Raw genomic sequence first — 22,389 nt, 5'->3', positions numbered from 1 at the left:
GAAGAGTCCATTTTCATTGTTGTGAGAGGATGATGTTAATTTTAAGTTTTTTTGTTTTTCTTTTTTAAAATCTTTCATTAATAATTATAATAATAATTAATAATTAGGTTAAGATAATTTTCCATTTTCTCAAATTTTACAATAAAAATACATGAAGACTGTAAAAGATAGCCTTCATCAAATGTTTTATTGTTGCTTTTAATCTTGCATCAAATAGTGAAGTTGCATGCATGTACAAATCCTCTATCATTCATTTGCAGTCGATATGTGAATGACGTGACTCAGTGCTGCCCTCTGGCGGTCTGGTAGAGCACATATACTCATTTGTATTGCGCATGTGTTGAACAAAGACGTTAGTGCACGAGATTGACACGGACGCGGAAAGTCAAGTATGCATGGGCCTTTAGGTTGGAGCAGTTCCTCTTTACGTCATTATATCATGTCTGTAAAACAATGTGTGGGTGGTGGAGATGTTTATTCTTACAATAGTCACTTAGAATATTAATGGTCATAAATGGTGATGTTTAATCTGGAAACTTTAAATAGTGATCATCATGGAAATGTCATTGAAAAATATCCATATATAAAGCCTTTACTCCGATTACATTTGCGGAATCACCTTTTTTGAAAACCAAGAAACCTTGAGATGTGGCGAGGAAGAAAGAAAGGGAAAGTTACAGATCCGCTGTGATTAAAATAATATTATGCAGCTCTAAAGACACTTCTGATATGCTTTGCTGTTGTGTACATGAAGTGGTTTAGATGTTGTTTTTATGTGACCTGAAGTAGTCCTTGAAGTATTACTTTTATGAATCTTAGCTCTTTGGATTCCTACTTATAGAAACAATATTGCAACACATCAACATTTTGTTGATGATTTTGTTTAATAGCAACATACAACTTAAAAAGCAGAAATCCAGTGGTCCTTTGATCTAGTTCCTTAGGAAGGGGTGGAACAAAACATCAAATGAAGCTCTAATGGTCAGCGTTTGTTGTGTATCTGTATGGAACTTATTCTTCTGCTACATAGTTATTTAAAGAGCATGCATGCACCAGCTCTGTAAAGAGAAACATATTAACATGTATTACAATCAAACGTCCTTGCAATATCCATAAATGTATCAAAATATAACTTATTCTTTTCATCTGATAAAAAGCTGTTTTACGTAGGAGTTCTCAAGCATTAAAATCTCATCATAAGAGCATCACACTTATAGCCAAGTTTATTAGCATTTTACTTTAAATTTGCAATTTTATAGACTTTAGGGGGCCTATTGTACACCCGGCGCAAGGCGCAGCGCAAGTTTTTTTGCTAGTTCCCCCGACGCAGTTCTCATTTCCCCGTCCTGTTGAAAATCCCCTGCAGCAGGGAAACTTTGTGACGGTGAGACGGCATAGTCGCAGGACAAAACATCACTCAACCGTTCCGATTAAAGTCTCGAACAGGTTTGCCCCGCTCAGTGACGCACCGACTGAGAAACCTGCTGAAAGTGCCCTAGTGATCGGTGATTCTATTGTCCGGAACGTTAACATAGAGACACCAGCCACAATAGTCAAATGTTTACCGGGAGCCAGAGCGCCTGACATCAAGTCAAATTTAAATGTGCTGGCTAAGGCTAATCGTAAATACAGTAAGATTGTTATTCATGTCGGCACAAATGATGTTAGACTCCGTCAATCGGAGATCACTAAAGATAATATTAAAGAGGTGTGTGAGCTCGCAAAAACGATGTCAGACACTGTAATATTCTCTGGCCCCCTTACTGCTTACCGTGGTGATGAGATTTATAGCAGATTATCATCACTAAATGGCTGGTTGTCTGAGTGGTGCCTGCAGAATAATATAGATTTTATAAATAACTGGAAGAGTTTTGAGGGCAGACCTGACCTGTTGAAACGAGATGGTCTCCATCCCTCCTCTCTAGAAATTTGGCACACAGTCTTAATAATGCTAAAGTCTGACTACCTAGGGCCCAGGTCAGGAAGGAGACAGAATGGCTTAACCAACTGTCTGCTTGCCGTCTCGCGTTACAGAATACACAAAATATACAACATGTAATAATCCCTTCTTACAAACAACATAAAATAGAGACTGTGTCTGTCCCCCGGATTAGCAAACATAAGATATTGCGTAAACCTCTTGAAAGTAATTTAATAAACGTTAAACAAATCAAACATGAACAAAATACAGATAATCAGCTGTTACGACTCGGATTGCTTAATATTAGATCTCTCTCAAATAAAGCACTTTTTGTTAACGATTTGATAATCGATCATAAAATAGACATGCTTTGTTTGACAGAAACATGGCTAAAGCCAGATGATTTTATTACTCTAAATGAATCCGTTCCCCATGATTATTACTATAAACACGAGCCTCGTCTAAAAGGTAGAGGGGGAGGTGTCGCTGCACTTTACAAGAATTCTTTTATTACCTCTCAGAAGTCTAATTTTAAGTACAGTTCTTTCGAAGTCATGGTACTTCACGTATCGACACCTAATACTAAGGACAAAACATTTTTAAAATTTATTCTAGCTATTGTATATAGGCCTCCAGGGCACCACACAGATTTTATTAAAGATTTTGGTGGGTTCTTATCAGAACTAGTACTGGCCGCAGATAGAGTCCTTGTCGTCGGTGACTTTAATATCCATGTAGACAATGATACAGATGCCTTGGGACTGGCTTTCAAAGACACTCTTAACTCCATGGGCGTTAGTCAACATGTGTCAGGACCCACTCACCTTCGTAATCATACTTTAGATTTAATACTTTCTTATGGTATAAATGTGGACGATGTTAAAATCGTTCAGCAGAGTGAAGATATTTCGGATCATTATCTGATATTATGTTTGCTTCAATGGCCTACGGCTGCAAATCAAACTCCTTGTTACAAATATGGTAGAACGATTACTTCAACTACCAAAGATGCGTTTCTCGATAATCTGCCTGAATTGTCTAAAATATCCAGCATGAGTAATAACGTTGACGATTTTGACACTACTATTGAACATTTTAACTCTACTTTCTCGGAAATATTAGACACAGTTGCTCCTCTGCGTTTAAAGAAAATTAAAAATAGCAGCCCAACACCGTGGTATAATGAACACACTCAGACTCTAAAAAAAGCATCCCGTAAAATGGAGCGCAACTTTAAGAAAACTAATTTAGAGGTATTTCGTATAGCATGGAAGGATAGTACTCGAAATTACAGGAATGCAATAAAAACGTCTAGATCCGCCTACTTTTCAACACTAATAGAGGAAAACCATCACAACCCTAGGTTCTTATTTAACACCGTGGCTAAATTAACAAAAAATAAGTCGTCATCGACGTCAGATTCTGATTATCAGCATAACAGTGATGAATTTATGAACTACTTCACAAGTAAAATCCAAGATATAAGAGAAAAAATTATAACAATGCAACCTGTTGTGAAATCCGCTGAACAAACTAACTACAGCACCCCTAAGGAGAAATTGCAATTATTTTCTACAGTAGATCACGATGAACTGTCTAAAATCATTAAATCATCTAAATCATCAACATGCATGCTAGACCCTATACCTACAAAACTACTGAAAGAAATGCTCCCCGAAATTATAGATCCTCTTCTTAGTATTATTAACTCATCTCTGACATTAGGACATGTGCCTAAAGCATTTAAGGTGGCTGTTATAAGGCCTCTTTTAAAAAAAACCAAACTCGACCCCAAAGAACTAGGGAATTACAGGCCTATATCGAATTTACCTTTTATATCTAAAGTTCTGGAAAAAGTAGTTTCAACTCAATTATGCTCCTTCCTCCAAAGGAATGACATTAATGATGAATTCCAGTCTGGATTTCGAGCATGTCACAGTACAGAGACTGCTTTGATCAGAGTTACAAATGATCTGCTTTTAGCGTCTGACCGTGGCTGTATTTCGTTATTGGTGCTGCTAGACCTCAGTGCTGCATTTGACACCATGGACCACAGCATACTTCTACATAGACTCGAAAATTACGTAGGCATTAACGGAATAGCATTGAAATGGTTTAAGTCTTATTTATCCGACCGTTTTCAATTTGTAGCAATAAACAATGAGGTGTCCCGCAAATCACAAGTCCAGTACGGTGTACCACAGGGCTCAGTCTTGGGACCCCTGCTCTTCGCATTATACATGCTACCTCTAGGAGATATAATAAAGCGACACGGAATTAGCTTTCACTGTTATGCTGATGATACTCAACTTTATATTTCCTCGATGCCTCATGAAACCCAGCAGTTTCATCGAATAAAGGATTGCATAGTTGACTTAAAAATGTGGATGAGTAACAATTTTTTACTACTAAACTCGGACAAAACAGAAGTGTTACTTACTGGACCGAAAACTGCTATGCGTAACAACCAAGAATACTGCTTAACGATTGACGGTTGCTCCATAAAATCCTCGTCATCAGCTAAGAATCTTGGCGTTGTATTTGACAGTACTCTCTCATTTGAAAGCCATGTCGCAAACACCTGTAAAATTGCATTTTTCCATCTTAAGAATATATCTAAATTACGTCATATGCTGTCACTGTCAGATGCAGAGAAATTAATTCATGCATTCATGACATCAAGACTAGATTACTGTAATGCACTTCTAGGTGGTTGCCCTGCGGGCCTATTACAAAAACTGCAACTGGTTCAAAACGCGGCAGCTCGAGTTCTTACACGTACAAAAAAGTATGAGCATATAACCCCGGTTCTGTCAACCTTGCACTGGTTACCTATAAAGCATCGCATTAACTTTAAGATCTTGCTTATTACCTATAAAGCCCTACATGGTCTAGCGCCGCAGTATTTGAATGAACTTCTATTGTATTACAGACCACCACGTACATTACGCTCTAAGGGGTCCTGTCAGTTGGTAATACCTAGAATTTCAAAATCAAGTGCAGGTGGTAGATCCTTTTCTTATCTAGCGCCTAAACTTTGGAATATTCTTCCCTGCACGGTCCGGGAGGCAGACACACTCTGTCAGTTTAAATCTAGACTAAAGACTCATCTTTTTAATCTTGCATACACTACACCTCCATAATATTAATCCTCAGAGGATTTAGGCTGCATTATTTAGATCAACCGGAACCAGGAACACATCCAACAACAAATGATGTACTTGTTGCATCAAAGAGTGCAGAACAGTACTCTACTCTCAGCCAGTCTTGTCTCTTTGTTCCAAGGTTACCGCAGGATGCAGTTCATGCCCAGACCTGATGGCAGAGCTGAGAATGGGAAGCGGTGACCTGACAAGTGCTAAGAGGATAGAGCTGGATAAAGGACGCGACAACTTTGTTTTTTTCTACAACATTTCAAATGCTATTAGATTGTTAATGATAATCTTTAATTTTTATATTTTTATTAAGCCTTGTTGTGCAAGCACTGATGAGCTTGTGCAGAGGCAGCAGCTTTTGCCAGAGGGGAACTGGAATCCCCTGGTTGGGCCTGGGTTCTCCTGAGGTTTTTTTTCTCGATGGGAGTTTTGGGTTCCTCACCACCGTTTGCATATTGTTTTGCACTATCTGCCTGGCCGGGGGGGCTGCTTTAGAATTCATACTTGTATTAAATGTGTCTCATGTACAGCTGCTTTGTAACAATGAAAATTGTAAAAAGCGCTATATAAATAAAATAAAGTTGAGTTGAGTCCTGCGCCACGTTGTTTAAAGAGCAAATGCATTCGTGGGCACATAGGCGTGTTGTCTATGCATGAGGTATGCTCAGTCGCCTTGTTGGCACGTTGCCATTTTGAGGAACTGAAAAAATATATTTTTTGTTTAAATAAAGAGCGCATTAGAAGAAAATTCAGCCGTGTAAGTAGCGAATCCGCATGGCGCGAGCGCAATTGGCTCTCAAAGAGAATAAGAGATGAGACTCTGATTGGTTTACTGCACGTTACGCCCCAAAACACCCATAACTCATTCAGAGGATCGGGTCAACCCGTTTATGCGCCGACCGTTTTCCCGTCGTTAAATTAGCAATAGTGGATTCGGACATATCCTGAGTACACCTGTCCGTGCTCTTTAAACCATGAGCTTAGATCGTGAAAATAGGGCCCTACGTGTTCATATTATAGATACTTTACCTGGTACATCGTTGTCAGTCTTGTAATTACTTTCAATTATGTCCACATATTCTTTAGTCAGGAACTCCTTGGTGGGTACTTTAATCTCTTGAAGACATTTAGTAGAATCAGAAAACATGAGGTTTCTACCACCAGGTGACTTACTGTAAATAGACCATAATCAATTTTACTCTGAAATAAAAGTGAGAGAATTCACACAAGAATTTACATGAGCTGTTCACTACATGAGTTGCTATGGATACGGTTGTAGTACCTGAGACCGATCAGACACGCATAACTAATTCAATTTCTTAAATATTACAACAACAGCCCTCACCCCACCAGCAAGCTAGTCGCTTGGGGGTCAACCCCCAATCCGCAATTTACACCAAGAGCAGAACAAGATCTCTGGTGACCATCGCAACTCACACCAATCCATCGAGATAGAGTATTTTACGACCGAATGGAATGTAGGGAGCTGAACTCTCTTTACTCACTTTGGGGACAGAAGTATGTATACAATACATATATTCATTTATAACATTTCCATGTATTAATGTTCATGTCTGTTTTAAAAATTAATCCAAAGTATCCATAAATGTGTGTTTAACTACTGGAATTATTAGATTTGTAGTAACTCATTTAACCAAGATGATATTTAGATCATGTATGGTGTCTCTGAGCTACATTTGTTAAGTCCTTTATGTTTATGTTTGTTGTGTTTTGGTAACTCTTTTCATATTAGTTTTTAACTCTTAGAAGTCTTCTAAGTGAACATCCAATCAGCTCTCGCATGCAAAACACCATCTGAGAGACAAAGACAATTAACTTTCCCTCCAAAGTTGCCATCCCCTGATTGGACCAGTCACGTCTGTAGGATGTGACATCCTTACAGTTTAAAAGACATCACGAGAAGAGTCTTTGGTTCTCTTGTGTCAGGGTTTTAGGAGTTGTTCTTCAGGTTTGCAGGTTGGGAGGGTTCGTTCTGTCTCTCCTTGCGTTCTGCATCTCCAAGGATGGACTAGAAGAAGACTTCACCTTTAACCAATAAGTTTGTGCCAGGCTGTGGCCTCGTCTTTATAGATACAGATCCTCTGCATAAAACTGGTTCTCTCTGATCACTTTCAGCCAAGATCACCTGGAGCCTTAAGAAACTGCATCAGGACACTTTCTTTCTTTTGATGTGCAAGACGTGCAAGTATCAAACTTAGTCTCATTAATGGATGCATAGGGCATTATTAATCCTTTTAACAAAGGTGCCTTACAAAAACATACTAATGTTTAGTTCAGGCTATTGATCTTCTGAATATCATATACTGCCATAAATCCAAACTCTGTTCTTCTCTCTGCTTCAACTTCAACCTTCTTCCAATGTTTAACTGAATGTGTGTGTATGTTAGATTAGTATGTGTCTAGTCTAGGAAATAAAGTCCTGTTTTGTTTCACACGTGATGTTGTTTGTAGTTCATGCTCATAATCCGGAGTCCCTAAACATGCCGATTCTTGCTACCTGCTCGTAATGCTAAGTGATTTCCCCAAATCATGAATTTGATCCAGATAATTATAATTGATCATTATTAATTAAATTCATCCCAATTTGGGTTGATATTTGTTTCCCTTACTAAGGGTGGTGGAGAATATATTACTTATAATTGTGATCAAAGCTCATGATAATTCTTACATATTCGATGAAGAATAGTGTTTAAATAATACTGTTTCCCCGAAATACACTACACGGTACTTGTTACATGATTCTTTAAAAAACTATGGTCAAGCTGCATAATATCAAATATTGTTGTAGAGTCTTGCTTTTTATTTATTTGATTGATGTCAGTGTCAACAAAACTGTAAAACTAACCCCAAAACTGAAACATAATCTATACAGAATAGCAGAATTTACCTGAGCAACGTTCAGGACGCGGACTACATCCTCGTGAACATCTGGACGGGTCATAACAGCATGAGCGGGCACAAGAGCCCAGTGACAAGCTTTAAATTGATCTATTTTTTTTTATTCATTTGGAAAGTCTGGACAAATCAATTCAAAATCTTCTGACTTTAGATCCTTGGCCCAATCTGGTCCATGACCTAAGCAGATATAACGGTGAAGTAAGTATCTTAGTAAAACAGGCCTATTAGGAATATAATATTTTAAAGGTGTGACTAAAGGATATAAATCCTTCATAAATAATCATAAGACACACTAACCATCTGTGTAACTTGCAACAATGCTGTGCTTGATAAACGCGACATCACCTCCTCCTTCTACAAGACACCTACAAACAGATGTGATATAAAAAACAACTGCAGAAAACAAAAATTCATCAGCAAATGACTGCATTTCCATGTGTGCACTGTAAACGACAGGTTTTGGTTCAATTAAAAAAAAAATTCTAGTTGCCCTAAAATTTTAAGGTATTCAACTTATAAATATTAGCTCACTGAATTTCTTGTTTAGTTTACTAATATTATTAGGGTGCATTGACTCAAACCAAGGCAACTCATTTTTTTGTGTTTTTAAGTTACTTTTTACACTGTATGTAATGTACAGGTTAGTATTTTCTAGTACCTGAAGGCTCCATCATAGCCATAAAACATCTCCTCAGAAGAGGCTTTGCACTTGCTCCCCTCTCCTCCCACACTCTTCCCACTGCCTTTACACAGTTTACACATGTTTGAGTCAAGTTGAGCACCAGGAGCACAGCCTTCACTGAAGAAATTTTCTGCAAAATTGAACAAACAGTATTACCTGTTCTTTCTGAAATTACATCCCATGGCATAAGGCCCATTTATTCCAATAAGAAAATCTCAATACCATGTTCCAGTGAAATTCTTTAAAATTGTGTGCTTCAAACCATTCCAACAAAAATATGATTATATTTAAACGATTTGGAGACTTTAGCAGAGAATGTGTCCCAATATCATTTATTATGCAAAGTATGACAAAACTGTGTATACTATGCTTTTTACAAATATACACATAATTGACTTCATTATGTATAAACCGTATTTCATGCTCTGCACTAGAATATTGCACTTTCAAACATGTAGGTACCATTGGATGTGATTAATATTCATGGTGGAGATAGGCTACCTAAAAAACTGTTCTATCAAAGTTATATTGAGAATGGTAAGGGGAGTGGGTGATGGAGGTTCCACGTGAAGTTCACTGTCATCTCAAGGGGCATTCAGTATGTTTTGACTCAGACAGCAAGCAGCAGCCCATCCTCGCTGCTCTCTCTCACACACACACAAAAAGTAAAAAAAAAGTAAGTAAAAGAAGAGAAAGGCGAGATGGGCCCTAAGCTAAGTGTGAATAAGAAACTGGAAAAGCGGATGCTTCGCATTTTTAAGGTGGAACGGATAGCGTCAATAAGAAACTGCGAATAAGAAGCTGGATTCAGCCTCGTGGATTTAGTCCTATACATGGAGGAGAGCGGGGACGAAACCCAGATAGCACACGTACGTTTGGCCGACGTCGGCCTAAAAGCGGGACTTCGGGCCCCCTACCAAACACATCGAATAAATATCGGCCAGGCATATAACATAACCAGCTCTCCGTTACATCGGCTTTGGGTCGCCTCATTACCGCAATCCGATGCCGCTCTTATCTATTTGTGCATGAACATTCATCTTTTTGCTACCCAGCATGCCCTCAATTCTTCTTAAGGTTACTAAACACAAATTAATTTTCTTTCAATAAAGCTTCATTTTCTCTGTATTTGCTCGAGAACCTCCAATTTGCATCTTCTTTCTTACTCTCCGGCCCAATCTCCCTTACATATTACGTTGTCTTATTAATATTCAACATATAATTTGCATACCGAGTATAAGCTTAAACTAGTTTCTATTATGTTCAGGATATCTTTGATCTAAAAAGTTACTAGTATGTTATGAATAAGTACTAGTATCTAATGATTAATAACTAGTATCTATTGAATAAGTATTAGTATCTAATAAATAAGCACTATTATCAAATTTTAGGTACTAGTATCTAATGAATAAGTACTAGTATCTAATAAGTAAGCACTAGTATCTAATATTTAGGTACTAGTATCTAATGGAATAGTTACTAGTAACTAAACAATAAGTACTAGTAGCCTAAAAATAGATACTAGTAAACCTCAAATGTTAAATGACAAAATGGCTCTCCATACAGCATCAGTTGTCAAAACTGTTCTGTAGAGTTGAAGTGAATCACGAATCCTATTATCAGCTAGTCGCTTCTCAGTCGGATGTATCCGAAACAGCTCTGGTTCAGTGTTCTGGTTTTCTGAAAGCTTTTAGCTCGAGAAGGAGAACCGCTCTAGCAGTGTCAAGAACCTAAACGGCGCTGCAGATTGTTTTACATACAGTGATAAGGCAGTAATAAAGTCCTAAACCAATTAAAAATGTGATTTATATTATCACACCTGATGTTTGATAAAATGTCTGACTTACAAACTTTTTATCCGCTTTAAAAAATACAAACATACTGCGCAGTATCATGTGTCCGAAAGAACCTGAACCACTCAGTCTCAGCTGCTGCTCGTTCTCATCAGTTCTGTCTTCGCCCCACTTAAGTCCAGTACTGGAGTAACTAAGCAATAAAATGGTTTATTTAGAGTCAGAGTGACTGTCAGACACGGCAGAAAGTGAGTAATTCAAGTAATTTGTGATTAAGTGCATAGTTGAGACACAAACTGTTTAGAACGATTCAGTCCGATTGAAAAGAACCGGTTCAAGAGATTTCACCGGACATCACTACGTTTAGAGGTTTTGTGTGTACGCAGATATTTCTTGAGAACACGCCGTGAAAAGGAAAAATAAAACAGATAAGGAAAGCTATGGCTTCAGTTGGATGTGGCCCCTTGTATTCTGTTGTACATGTCTGATGTCTTTTCTTTAATGTGAGCCAGTGTAAGGAACAAAGGTCAATTTGATCTGACCATACCATGACTTTTGAGATGCATTCATCCACTGAAGATGCCATCAGACACTCGATATCAGAAATCTGTAAGCTGTCACACTTGGCTCTTTCTGCATGGCCAACATAACACCACCGAACACGTCGAGACGAATCTTTAGCTAACAAAGGGTCACCTGAAGAAAAATAATTGTATATAAGTTTCATAAAATACATAATGGAGAAAATATTAAATGGATATTTGTAATTTCAGTGGTTTTATCACCTCTAAGCGCAAACATGATGTCATAATAATCTTTTTTCAAGAAGTGAAAAGAGTCAGTGATTTCTGGTAGCCTGATCAGTCCAGATGCAGAGTCTGAGAACATCAGATCTTTACCTCCCTCAGATGAGAAAAGATCTGATGCCTGTTGAGCAAACATCATAACAATAAACAAAACTAAATCCTTAATTTAAATGGCATACCGGAAGTTGACTAAGGAGATTATAAATCCGTTTTGATAAATCAGGATCCTTGCGGCTGATGACAGCATGGCCAGGCTCTTTACCAAGGTGGCAGCTTTTGTAGTCATCAACACTTTTCCTGGTGTCGTCCAAGCACAACAGCTCATAATCCGGTTTCCCATCCACTTAAAGTTTCAAAAACAAATTTGCTTTTTACACACAAAAAAAACGTAGAATCATATAAACACTGAATCATATATAGCTCTTGACAGTTTCTATGTCAATAATCTCTATTTCATTTACACCTTTAGGAAATACTCACCTGGGATCTTATTTTGACAAACAAAGGCAACCTCTCCACCATTCTTCAGGCACCTGGAGAGGAGTACGAGTTTATAATATTGTTGATTTTAAAATGGAAAGAGTCAATGTAAATGTGATAATGTACTAGTTTTAATTTTACCGAATGGCTCCTTCATCACCATAGTAGTTTTCATTGGGTGTGCAGGAGCAGTCACCATTGCAGGCTTTACAAAGATTTGGATAGTGAGCTCTTGATATTCCAGGAACACAACTGGCTGAGAAGAACTCTGACACAGCTGCAGAAATAAATCAAGCAATATAATAGATTCAGCCTCATGTCCTGTTATCTTAGTGATACATCAATTACAAAACACCTCACACAGGCAAAAAACACATTTTTCCTAATCAATAATTTATTTCTGAATAAGACAACATTCACCTTTTTCAAGCGATTTGTCATCAACACCTTCCCAAATCAGTTTATTTTCCCTGATCAGTCTGCCGATGGGAAGATTCCAGCCTCCAGACATTTTATAACAACTGTGACAGGACTTCTTCCCTTTGAGATCTTTGGTAGTGAAGTGAGTGTCTTTCTTTACCACAGCAACAGCATAACATGGTTCTTGTCCTGTTAAAATGATAAAACAATATACTTGCAAAACTTAATCATTTTGATATCAACAATGCATAGAGGTTTTGATTTCTATTTATCAAACTCTGGTGTAACTGAAAAAATAGATTATTAAAAATGAATAATGAATGAATGAATAAAACTCACAAAAAATCTGCATGCAGGTTCTTTAGCATGGCTTTAACTTTAGAGTCAATCAAAGTAGACTATTGACAAAAGTAAGGGGCGATTATGAGAAATATGCTATACAGTTGGACATGTTTGTTTCAAAACCTTCAAACTGAATTGTTTAGATTGTGGGAAGTGATGTGAGCTTGTTTGAACAGATACAATCCATCCAATCTTCAAACCGACTTATTCTCTGGAGAGTCACAGGTTTTACATTATTTTATTCAAGCTATATGAATTATAAATGTGTCAGTGCAGTTTCAGCAGAATGTGACTTTATCTGTCTGAACTGTCCGTATAGCAAAATCTAAAGAACTCTGACCTCTGACAGACTGCCACCTGACAGAATAACAGACAAGCTTTTAGCAAACACTGTGTAATATATTTCCAGGGATACTGGGCCACAATGTGAAGGGTCAAAGGTCATTTTCGCATGTATATAAATATTTTCTATAAATATTTTAACATGAATTTGATAATAAAACATTTAGCATTGTTTTTTAAGGGTGTTAAAGATTGGAGTTTGAACGTTGTAAATGTTCTCTGCTGGTTGATAGCAAGCTACTACACTGGTGAATGTAAAATCCCCCTTTTAATCTGACTTTACATTGCCAAGAATGAGCAGTGCTGGCACTATGTAGTCTTATGAGCAAACGCTGTGCTTTCCACCGCCGGTTGAGTGACCTGACTTGATATTTGGGCAGCTGCAGATATTTAACTTAGCCTCAGTTGCACAATTTTATAGGAAGTAAATGTTGTTTTATAGTAGTATCTATCTTTCAAGACCTAGATTTGATTGAAAATGAAATCCATCTACTCAATGAGCCACTGCATGTACCTCAATATTAAACAAAAAAAATATTTCAACTATTGTTAAGTTTAGGATGACAGTTACGGGTTGGGTTTGTGCATCCAAAGTATTTATTATTATTTTGCAGTTTTAAGCTATTTGGCCATGGGAACTGTGAAAGAAGAGATTGATTTCAAGAAACAAATATTTTAACCCAAAAGTGAATGTTCTTTCATCATCTACTCACCTTCTAGTTGTTCTGAATGAACACAGTAAAAGATATTTGAAATAATCCTTGTAAACAGTTCTCGAACCCTTTTGACTACCATAGTAGAACAAATAATTTTTTGTTCTGTTGAACACAAAAGAAGATTTTATGAAGAATGTAGTACAGCAAACAGTTCTAGAGCAATTTCGACTACCATTGCCATTTTTCCTACTATGATAGTCAATGGGGTTCAAGAACTGTTTGGTTACAAGCATTCGTCCAAATCTCTTTCTCTTTTTATCGACCGAACAAAGAAATAATTACAGGTTTGGAAAAACTAGAGAGTAATTGAGACAGAATTTTCATTTTGGGATGAACTATCTGTTTAAAGTGGTACTTTAGACCTTTAAAACACCAAAGTAATGTGGGCCTGATACTTCACCATCATTTTCTATGAACGAAAGTCACATTATTTGGGTACGCTTCTAGACCTACAGGTACAGAACAACATCATCATCATCAAAGTTCTGGAATACTTTGGAGAAAAATCAGGATGGTCATTCATTGAGATCAGAGGCTGTCAGGAATTTGCTTGTGAAGTACACACCATGAAGGATGTTTCTTATGATTTGATAGCGGCTGTCTTATTGATCTACATCTTGATTAACATTGTCCTTATATCACAAATCTGTGATCAGGGTGCATTGATGCTTTTCTCTTTTGACAATTCTCAAGGTATTCCGTATATCATATTTTAATGTATAGCGGTTTTCTGCTCCAGGCAAATTGCACAGTTTTCTTGACTTTCCTCTCCAGTTTAAAGGGAGTTTCTAAATAAGGAGAAGATTTGAAAAAGCTATTTTATATTCTGAAATCCATGACATTTCTTAACAAGAACCAAGTCACAAAACAGAGAAAAAGTCATAGAAAAATTACTTCAGTAAATTACTCAAGTAGGCAAGTCGTCCCTTTTGTTTCAATGATTATATTTGAGAATGAGTTTTTGTGGAAATGATGCAGTATATAAAAAAGGAGACAGAAACTTACTATAGCTAAATGTCACTCCACTCCTTACCTGCACATTGCAGTTGAGATTTTTGATGGTGTACCTCTAAAAAATGAACACCCACCCGTTCATCCCCCGAGCCTGTGAACAATAGGACCCCTTTGCTTAGCTGATTCTGTTAACAGGAACTTCAGCAATTTTGGAACAAAGAAACTTTGCATAAACATGATAAGCCATCAGAATAGCATTCCTTACAAACCTATAAACCATCAGAAACCTTTTGAGTATTTCTATTCCACATCTTTTCTAAACGTTAGCTCTTTCAATGTGAGTGTGACAATGAAATAAAGAGTTAGACCCAAACAGGATGGGATGTGCCGATTTCTTTGTAAAATAAATATGTATATAAATGGAGCTTGGGGTGGCCCTATGAACTACAAACTGTTCCATGTAACCAGGACTTATTAAAAAAAAAGTGGTAACAGGGCACAGTCAATTCAGTCTTTCTAGGGCACAAGTGACAGGATAGGAGGGGTTTGGCTTATATACAAGGGGAGGGGCTAATTCCTCTCTTGCACAAACACAGTCTCCTGCGGACATAGTCCTGCTTCTTGCAATGTGATGTCATAGTCCAAGTGAGTAAGTCTTCGACGGGGAAAGTTGGTGACAAGTTCAAAGCGCTCATTGGGGAACCCTTTAGACTGAACATGTCTCACCAATGCCTACAAAAGACAAAAAAGAATTCATATTTCATACATCAGACCACTGCACTTTACTGAATACTGAGAAATACAACAAACTATAAAACAGTAGAAGGATGCCCACCATAAGATTAGCTTTAGCAGACAGTGCTATCTGTTCCCTCTGGCCATCCGGGTATCGCAGCATCAAGCGGGCTTTTGGACCTGCAGACGTAGTCATTTTATTCATGCGAGAATTACAAACAAAATACATGTTTCAGGTTTAAACGAAAGCCAAAAAAAATGTTGTATACCATTGTCATCTGGTTCTGCTGTGCTGGTGCCAGCAGGCTCTGAGGGCTGGTGTGATATGGATCTGTGGTTCTCTACAAGCTGATGCTGGGACTCTGTTTGTCCTGACTGTCTGTGGCTATGTCCCGCCGGCTCTATGTGGTTCTTTTTGCTCTCCTCTTTCCTGCAGCCCAACTCTTTGTGCAGGGACTTCCTGTGATGGGGAGGACTGTCTGCTCTAATGGGTTGGGCTATGGGAGGAGCAACATCTTTGGAGACCTGTCCATCTAAAGATTCCTCCCCTCCCGAGCCATCTACTGAGATTAGACCTTCGCTATCAGAGAAAGGCTCTGCATCTGAATCATCATCAGAGCGTGACTCAGCCTTGTCCTGGGAAGACTCGTAGTGTGTTTCTTGAAGAGATGCCCGGATAGCTGCCTCTAACTGACTGTCTTCACTGGCATCTATTAAACTCTCCTGTAAAATAGATTAAAAAAAACATTAATATTAAGATATAATTAAATGCCTTCATGAACGCCTTGAACTTTCTGGATCCTTCAACTTATACTTACAGAACGAGCACGTTTGGCAGGAGGTTGACTGGATTGCCCGTCCAGCTGCCCATGCTCTGACAGGAAGCCTGTGACCTGATCCAGGAATGAGGACACATCTAACTGGTTCAACTCAACCATTTTTTGTCCTGTATTTTTCAACAAAAATGTAAAAAGCAAATGAATACAAAGACATAATAAACTATACATAAAGTAAAATTGAAGTGATCGCAAAACTTAAGGGGCCCAAATAAGTATATGTTGGACGGTAATGGGAGAGTAACATAAATCTCACAATGTGGTGACAGACGACTCAAAGACTTTATAAATATGACAATAATAATTAATAAAACTAAATATGGGATTATACTAGTTCTGTTCATCATCAGCACACCATAGACTGTACAGACTGTGCTCTGGCATACTCGTCCTTGTCAGCTGCTGGACTTGCAAAATTTAACATTATTTGTTATGTAATATATATTAGAGTATAAGTATAGTATAATACTATAATATAGTATAATAGAGTATATAATTGTCATTCTTTGTTTTAGGATATAAAATGGTCATTATCATTGTTGATTGACATTGGAATACATTTCTATCACATTATTTTAACAGGCTGGTTTTTATTGAGGTGGGCGTGTTTCAGTGAGCCTTTGCGCTGGAAATTGTCCACCAATCTAGCAACACTGAACACATTGTCACGAGACAAAATCTGCTGTGGCTCAATCACAAAAGTAAATGCATTAGGGCCATCGCACGGCCTTGTGTCCCTTACCTGTACGGGGGTCCAAAATAGAAATATAGGGGAACTTGTTAAGCTTGTAAAACTGAATGTACCTCTGCCCTTCCTCACTGTCGTGATACACCTAAAAACAAAAACAAAGCTTCAATCCAAACACCAGTTTACAGCTCATATTGACATGTTTTGTCACATATAGAAAATGCAGTGGTGGTGGGCATTTATGTCTATGTAAATGTACCTGCCAGAATATGAAGTGATCTCTTATGAGGTTTTTCACAGCATCATTGCTCCACACATCTCTGTTCAGACACTGGCAGGCAAAATCCTGAACATTCTGAATGTTGATCATCAGCCATTTGTTGTCAAGCTGACCACAGTCTTTTGCCTGAGGTGAGAAAGATGCTCAAAGTCAATACACATGACTGTTTAGTCATTCATTAGATTTGATACATTTTGTAAAATCATAGAAATTACCGTCTCAAAGCTGCCTTTGTGCATGAGTTCAATAGGGGGACGGAACAGATCGGCTAAAGTGCTCAGCTTCTTGTCCTTAGCACTTCCGTTTCTTAACTCCTGCTCCTGTCGGACTAGAGAGACACCAAAGAAACAGCAGAGAACTGCTCACAAACCGGTCTTGACTATGTTTGAATGAGAGTGTACCATCAACATGCCTCACAGCTACTCACTGGTTTCAGTCTGAAAATCGCGAAATCCGTCAAAGATCGATCGCGCTGGTCTACGCCTCTTTGGTACTGTGAAAAAGAGAAATGACTTGATGATATAAAGAGAACAGGTAAGACCTGTTTTACACAGCACATGTAAGCAGAACACATTTTTGCCTGTACACATATTAAAGGGATAGTTCCCTATCAGTGTAAATTTCTTTGTTCTGATGAACACAGAGAAATATATTTGTAAGAACGCTTATAACCAAACAGTTCTTGGACTACCATAGTCGGAAAAATTGCTTAGAATTTTTTGTTCTGTTGAGCACTGTGACAAGCAAAGTGGGACGAGGGCGTTGACAGAATGGCCGAGGCCCGTACGGTTGCGCGTTACACCGGTCTCTCATCTCTCACGGAGGAGCTCGGAAGCATAAAAGGAAGAGTGACCGGAGTGTACGACGAGGGAGGACCAGGCCTGGACTTTATGTTATGTTTTACTATGTTTGTGTGGCATTTTGCTTTCATTTTGTGGTTCGTTTATTCTATAAAAAATTCGCCGGTTCCCGCCTCCTTCTTCCTATTCTTTGAACATTGCTGCACACACAAAATCAGAATCAGAATAAAAAAATATATTTTCAAGAATGTAGGACAGCAAACAGTTTTGGGGCACTTTTGACTACCATTATAATTTTTCCTACAATGGCAGTCAATGGTGGCCAAGAACCGTTTGGTTACAAGCATTCATCCGAATATATTTCTCTGTGTTCAACCAAACAAAGAATTTAATACAGCTCTGCAATAGAGAGTGAGTACTTCATGACAGAATTTTCATTTTTGGGTGAACTATCCCTTAACATGTTATTCAAAACTACAATTAAATTACAACAAGGGTAACTATTAGAATTATTAACTTATCTACTTATTAAGTAGATGCATGGTTATATAATGTTTGAGATTTTGTTATTCAATGGTTCATAACTGATTTCTGAACTTTTGAATCGGTTATGTAGTAAAGATGCTTCTAGAGTGACAGTCCATTTGTCGCTACAGTTGCTCTGCTATATACAGACATGCTCAAATTTGGTGGTACCCCTCCACAAAAAACGAAGAATGCACAATTTTCTCTGAAATAACTTGAAACTGACAAAAGTTATTGGGATCCACCATTGTTTATTCCATATTTAAAAGAAATCTTTAAATTTTTGCTATAAATATTAAAACAAATGAAAATGTCATGGCCAAAAATTAGGGGACCTTTTCCTAATATTTTGTTGCACAACCGTTAGGGCCAATCACTGCAAGCAAACGTTTTCTGTAGCTCTCAATGAGACTTCTGAACCTGTTAACAGGTAGTTTGGCCCACTCTTCCTGAGCAAACTCTTCCAGCTGTCTCGGTTTTAATGTGTGCCTTCTCCAGACTGCAAGTTTCAGCTTTTTCCATAGATGTTCGGTAGGATTCAGACCAGGACTCATAGAAGGCCACTTCAGAATATTCCAATGTTTTGTTCTTATCCATTATCCATGATTTTACCTGTGTTTTGGGTCATTATCCTGCGACTGTGACAGAGCTTTCGGACAGTGGGCAGTACGTTTCTCTCAAAAATGCCTTGATAGTTTTGAGATTTCATTGTGCCCTTTACAGATTCAAAGCACCCTGGGCCAAATGCAACAAAGCAGCCCCAAAACGTAACCGAGACTCCTCCATGTTTCACTGAAGGTAGGGAGTTTGCCAATAAGCTCCAGTTTTGACTCATCTGTCCAAAGGACATTCTCCCAGAAGGATTGTGGCTAGTCAATATGAATTTTAGCAAATTCCAGTCTGGCATTTTTATGTATTGCTTTCCTCCTGGGTCTTCTTCCATGGAGCCCACTGGTAAAGCGAAGGATGGTGTGATCACAAACTGATGTACCTTCTACTTGGACTTCAGCTTGTATCTCTTTGGCAGTTATCCTTGGTTCTTTTTCTACCGTTCACTGTTCAATCTGGGGTCGATATTCCTCTTGCGGCCGCGCCCAAGGAGGTTGGCAACAATTCCATGGACCTTAAACTTCTTAATAGCATTTATTTGCAACTGTTGTCACAGGAACATTGAGCTCCTCGGAGATGGTCTTGTAGCCTTTACCTTTACCATGCTTGTCTATTATTTTCTTTCTGAGCTCCTCAGACATCTCTTTCCTTTGCTTTCTCTGGTCCATGTTCAGTGTGGTGCACACAATGATACCAAACAGCACAGTGACTACTTTTCTCCGTTTATATAGGCTGAATGACTGATTACAAGATTGAATAGTTAGAGAAACGACTTAGTTTGAATATGAAATATATCTATAGTCCAATTATGAATTATCGTTTCTAAGGGGTACCAATAAATGTGTATAGGCCATTTTAGAATATATAGCTTCTTTGCTTTATTCTATGACATACCCAAGGCATGCAAGTATACATGATACAATAGCCTTTAATTTCATCACTCTTCAGGAGGAATGAAGCATTATTTCAATGAGCGTAAGGGTACCAAAACATTTTAGCACATCTGTAACTCTGCTCTGCTTGTGTGTAGAATGTAAAACAGGCATTTGCTGCAAGAGACCATGAGACCAAAAAATGAGCACTGGATTACCTCCAAACAAGGGTTCGGGCTCCACCAGAATATCTTGCTTCTGAGGAATAGGTGCTCGCACATCATCTCTGCCAGAAAGGGGAACATACATTGAATAACGCTGCAGTGTTGTTTATAAACGTCATAATGATGCGGGGCAGACACAAAGGGGATTTGATGCTGCTTGACAACACCGGGACATCTGGAGTCACTCACTCTGTGGGTGGAAGTCTGCTGCTGGAGGCCCCGGCTGAACTGGCACTTGTGCTGGGTTCCTCTGCGATCCCCCCTCCATCCAGAAACATGGTTACTGCCATCTCTAGGTTATTATTACATGCTTCTAGCATATGCTTCCCTACACTTTCTGTAGCACCTGGAAAACCATGAAGAACACTTATAATGTGAAACACACTGATTTTTTTTGTGATTTCTCACACAAGTATCCTGTCTGAAATAATTTATAAAGCGCTTCTGAATTACATAAGACAATAATGACAAAACACAGCAGTTTATGAGCCACGACTGTCATCAAAAATAAACAAAATTACATGAAGATTATGAAATTACTTCATTTGCTTAAATTTTTACCCTGCAATGGTTTTACTGTTTACTTTAACTATACGTTGATTTAGGTGTAAGCTTTGAAATCTTCTTCACAAGTAAAGAAACACGTATTTTGCGTATATTTTATAGTATTTTAGTATGTTGGTGTTTTTTATGACTGTAACATTAAGTAAATATTGCAAATATGTTTAAGATATCCAGCAATATGTGAACCTGGATCACAAAACCAGTCTTAAGAAGCACAGGAACATTTCTAGCAAAAGACAAAAATACATTGTACGGGTCAAAATTATGACAAAAATAATTAGGATATCAAGTAAAGATCATGTTCCATGAAAATATTTTGTACATTTCCTACCCTCAGATTCCTGAGTTGTATCTCAACCAGACATTGTCATATTCTAACAACTCATATATCAATAGAAAGCTTATTTATTCAGCTTTCAGATTGTGTAAACAATATCAATTTCGAAAAATTGACCCATAAGACTGGTTTTGTTGTCCAGGGTCAAACATAAGATTACAAATGTGCTGAAGAGAGAAAAGCTGCGCTCAACTTTCGCTCGTTTTTTTTATTCTCAAATTCCCACCCCTCAAGAGCGCATGCGCACATTCAGTGCATCTTTCACTTTTACAAAAAAAGTAGAGAGCAGCGAAACATGGCTCTGCGTTTCTGATGAACAAAACTGAAACTAACAAGCGATACAAACCATCAAGTAAGCCTTTAAAACAGCCAGCGTGTGCACACCAAAGAACAGTTAGATTTACAGTTCCCGTCCAACAAACACAAAGGTGAATCACTGTGATGAGAGTTCAGAGAAGCATACACAAAACGGATAATTGATTTAGTATCTGCCTACACAAACCGCCATGTTGTGGACCATGGTTTATAATCCAGACACTTGCTGAAGTTATCTAACATGCTCGAGGTGGCTCAAAAAATCCCAACCTGTAGCATTTGGACGTGCCCACGTCTTTAATCATCGCAGTCTTTAAAAAGAAGACCGCATTAATAATCTGCCTTACTCGAGTGGTTTGCATATAAAGATGTTACACGAATAGCACTGATGGAATAACAGAAGCAACGATACAATGCTCAACGTTACAAGTTTAGTCTGAGAGAGTTTTACATAAACCTCGGCATATCTTTACAAATACTCATGTGACAGCCATTTCATGGTTTGATTTCTTTCTTTCGCATTTAAACCTGTTTAAAGCAAGTGGAGATAGCAGCTAGCATCAGCTCTCTTTCGTTACAGTCTCTTTCCTTTGCATGACAGAGGGGGCAGTACTGATGGTGAGTCTCTCGATTATTCCTCCCACATACATCAATTCTAAATGCACCCCCTTTTTCTAAAGAGAAACAGTCTGGGTAATAATTCCCCACAAATGTAAAATGTCAATATTTACCAGTTATGGCTGTGAACTGTTGTATTAACCCATTAACCACCGGGGCCGATGCGTCTCCGAGAGTCGCCATCTTGCCGCCACTAACAACAACACGACTGCACGCATGCACGTCGTCCGCCAATGAGATCTTTTTCTGTAGCTTCCTTTTTGCGTCGCCGCACTGGGTCTCTGGGTAATGTAGTATTCGAGTGGAAGCCTATTGGTCATGCATGGTAAATTTCACATACACAAACAAAAAGTGATAATAATACACCCAACATCGTATCATTTAAAATTGAATTAGGACATTATTTAGAATCTCTTTATAAGATATTAGGGGAAAAAAGCAAAACGATTGTATAGG

The 22,389-nt window shown here is 38.1% G+C and overlaps 2 protein-coding genes across 2 annotated transcripts; both read right to left on the bottom strand.

The window, feature by feature from the left end:
• Nucleotides 1-865: 865 nt before the first annotated feature.
• LOC130417007 (serotransferrin-1-like) lies at nucleotides 866-14,617 on the bottom strand. The gene is given in 14 exon segments (XM_056742351.1): nucleotides 866-1,058; nucleotides 6,106-6,248; nucleotides 7,968-8,172; nucleotides 8,293-8,360; nucleotides 8,654-8,816; nucleotides 10,560-10,663; nucleotides 11,013-11,166; nucleotides 11,256-11,397; nucleotides 11,456-11,619; nucleotides 11,757-11,809; nucleotides 11,898-12,033; nucleotides 12,177-12,398; nucleotides 12,859-12,875; nucleotides 14,610-14,617. Coding segments are annotated over 14 exon segments (1,626 nt in total). The 3' UTR covers nucleotides 866-1,011.
• On the bottom strand, nucleotides 14,155-22,146 carry ubxn7 (UBX domain protein 7). Its single transcript, XM_056743132.1, has 11 exons — nucleotides 22,047-22,146; nucleotides 20,289-20,445; nucleotides 20,094-20,161; nucleotides 17,497-17,562; nucleotides 17,285-17,397; nucleotides 17,049-17,195; nucleotides 16,844-16,934; nucleotides 16,084-16,211; nucleotides 15,535-15,988; nucleotides 15,366-15,445; nucleotides 14,155-15,262 (listed from the first exon to the last, which is right to left on the bottom strand). The coding sequence occupies exons 1-11, from the start codon at nucleotides 22,114-22,116 to the stop codon at nucleotides 15,101-15,103; spliced, it is 1,536 nt and encodes a 511-aa protein (XP_056599110.1). The 5' UTR covers nucleotides 22,117-22,146; the 3' UTR covers nucleotides 14,155-15,100.
• Nucleotides 22,147-22,389: the final 243 nt, after the last annotated feature.

This window comes from Triplophysa dalaica, chromosome 3 (genome assembly GCF_015846415.1).
Source record: "Triplophysa dalaica isolate WHDGS20190420 chromosome 3, ASM1584641v1, whole genome shotgun sequence".
In the NCBI taxonomy this organism is placed as follows: Eukaryota; Metazoa; Chordata; class Actinopteri; order Cypriniformes; family Nemacheilidae; genus Triplophysa; species Triplophysa dalaica.
This window is presented reverse-complemented; position numbering and strand designations above follow the sequence as displayed.

Coding starts and splice junctions, on each gene's coding strand:
- ubxn7 (XM_056743132.1), bottom strand. CDS start 22,116: ATGGCGACTCTCGGAGACGCATCGGCCCCGGTGGTTAATGGGTTAATA. Junction 15,989..16,083: donor CTGCCAAACGTGCTCGTTCT/GTAAGTATAAGT, acceptor TCTATTTTACAG/GAGAGTTTAATAGATGCCAG. Junction 15,446..15,534: donor AGCAGAACCAGATGACAATG/GTATACAACATT, acceptor CTACGTCTGCAG/GTCCAAAAGCCCGCTTGATG.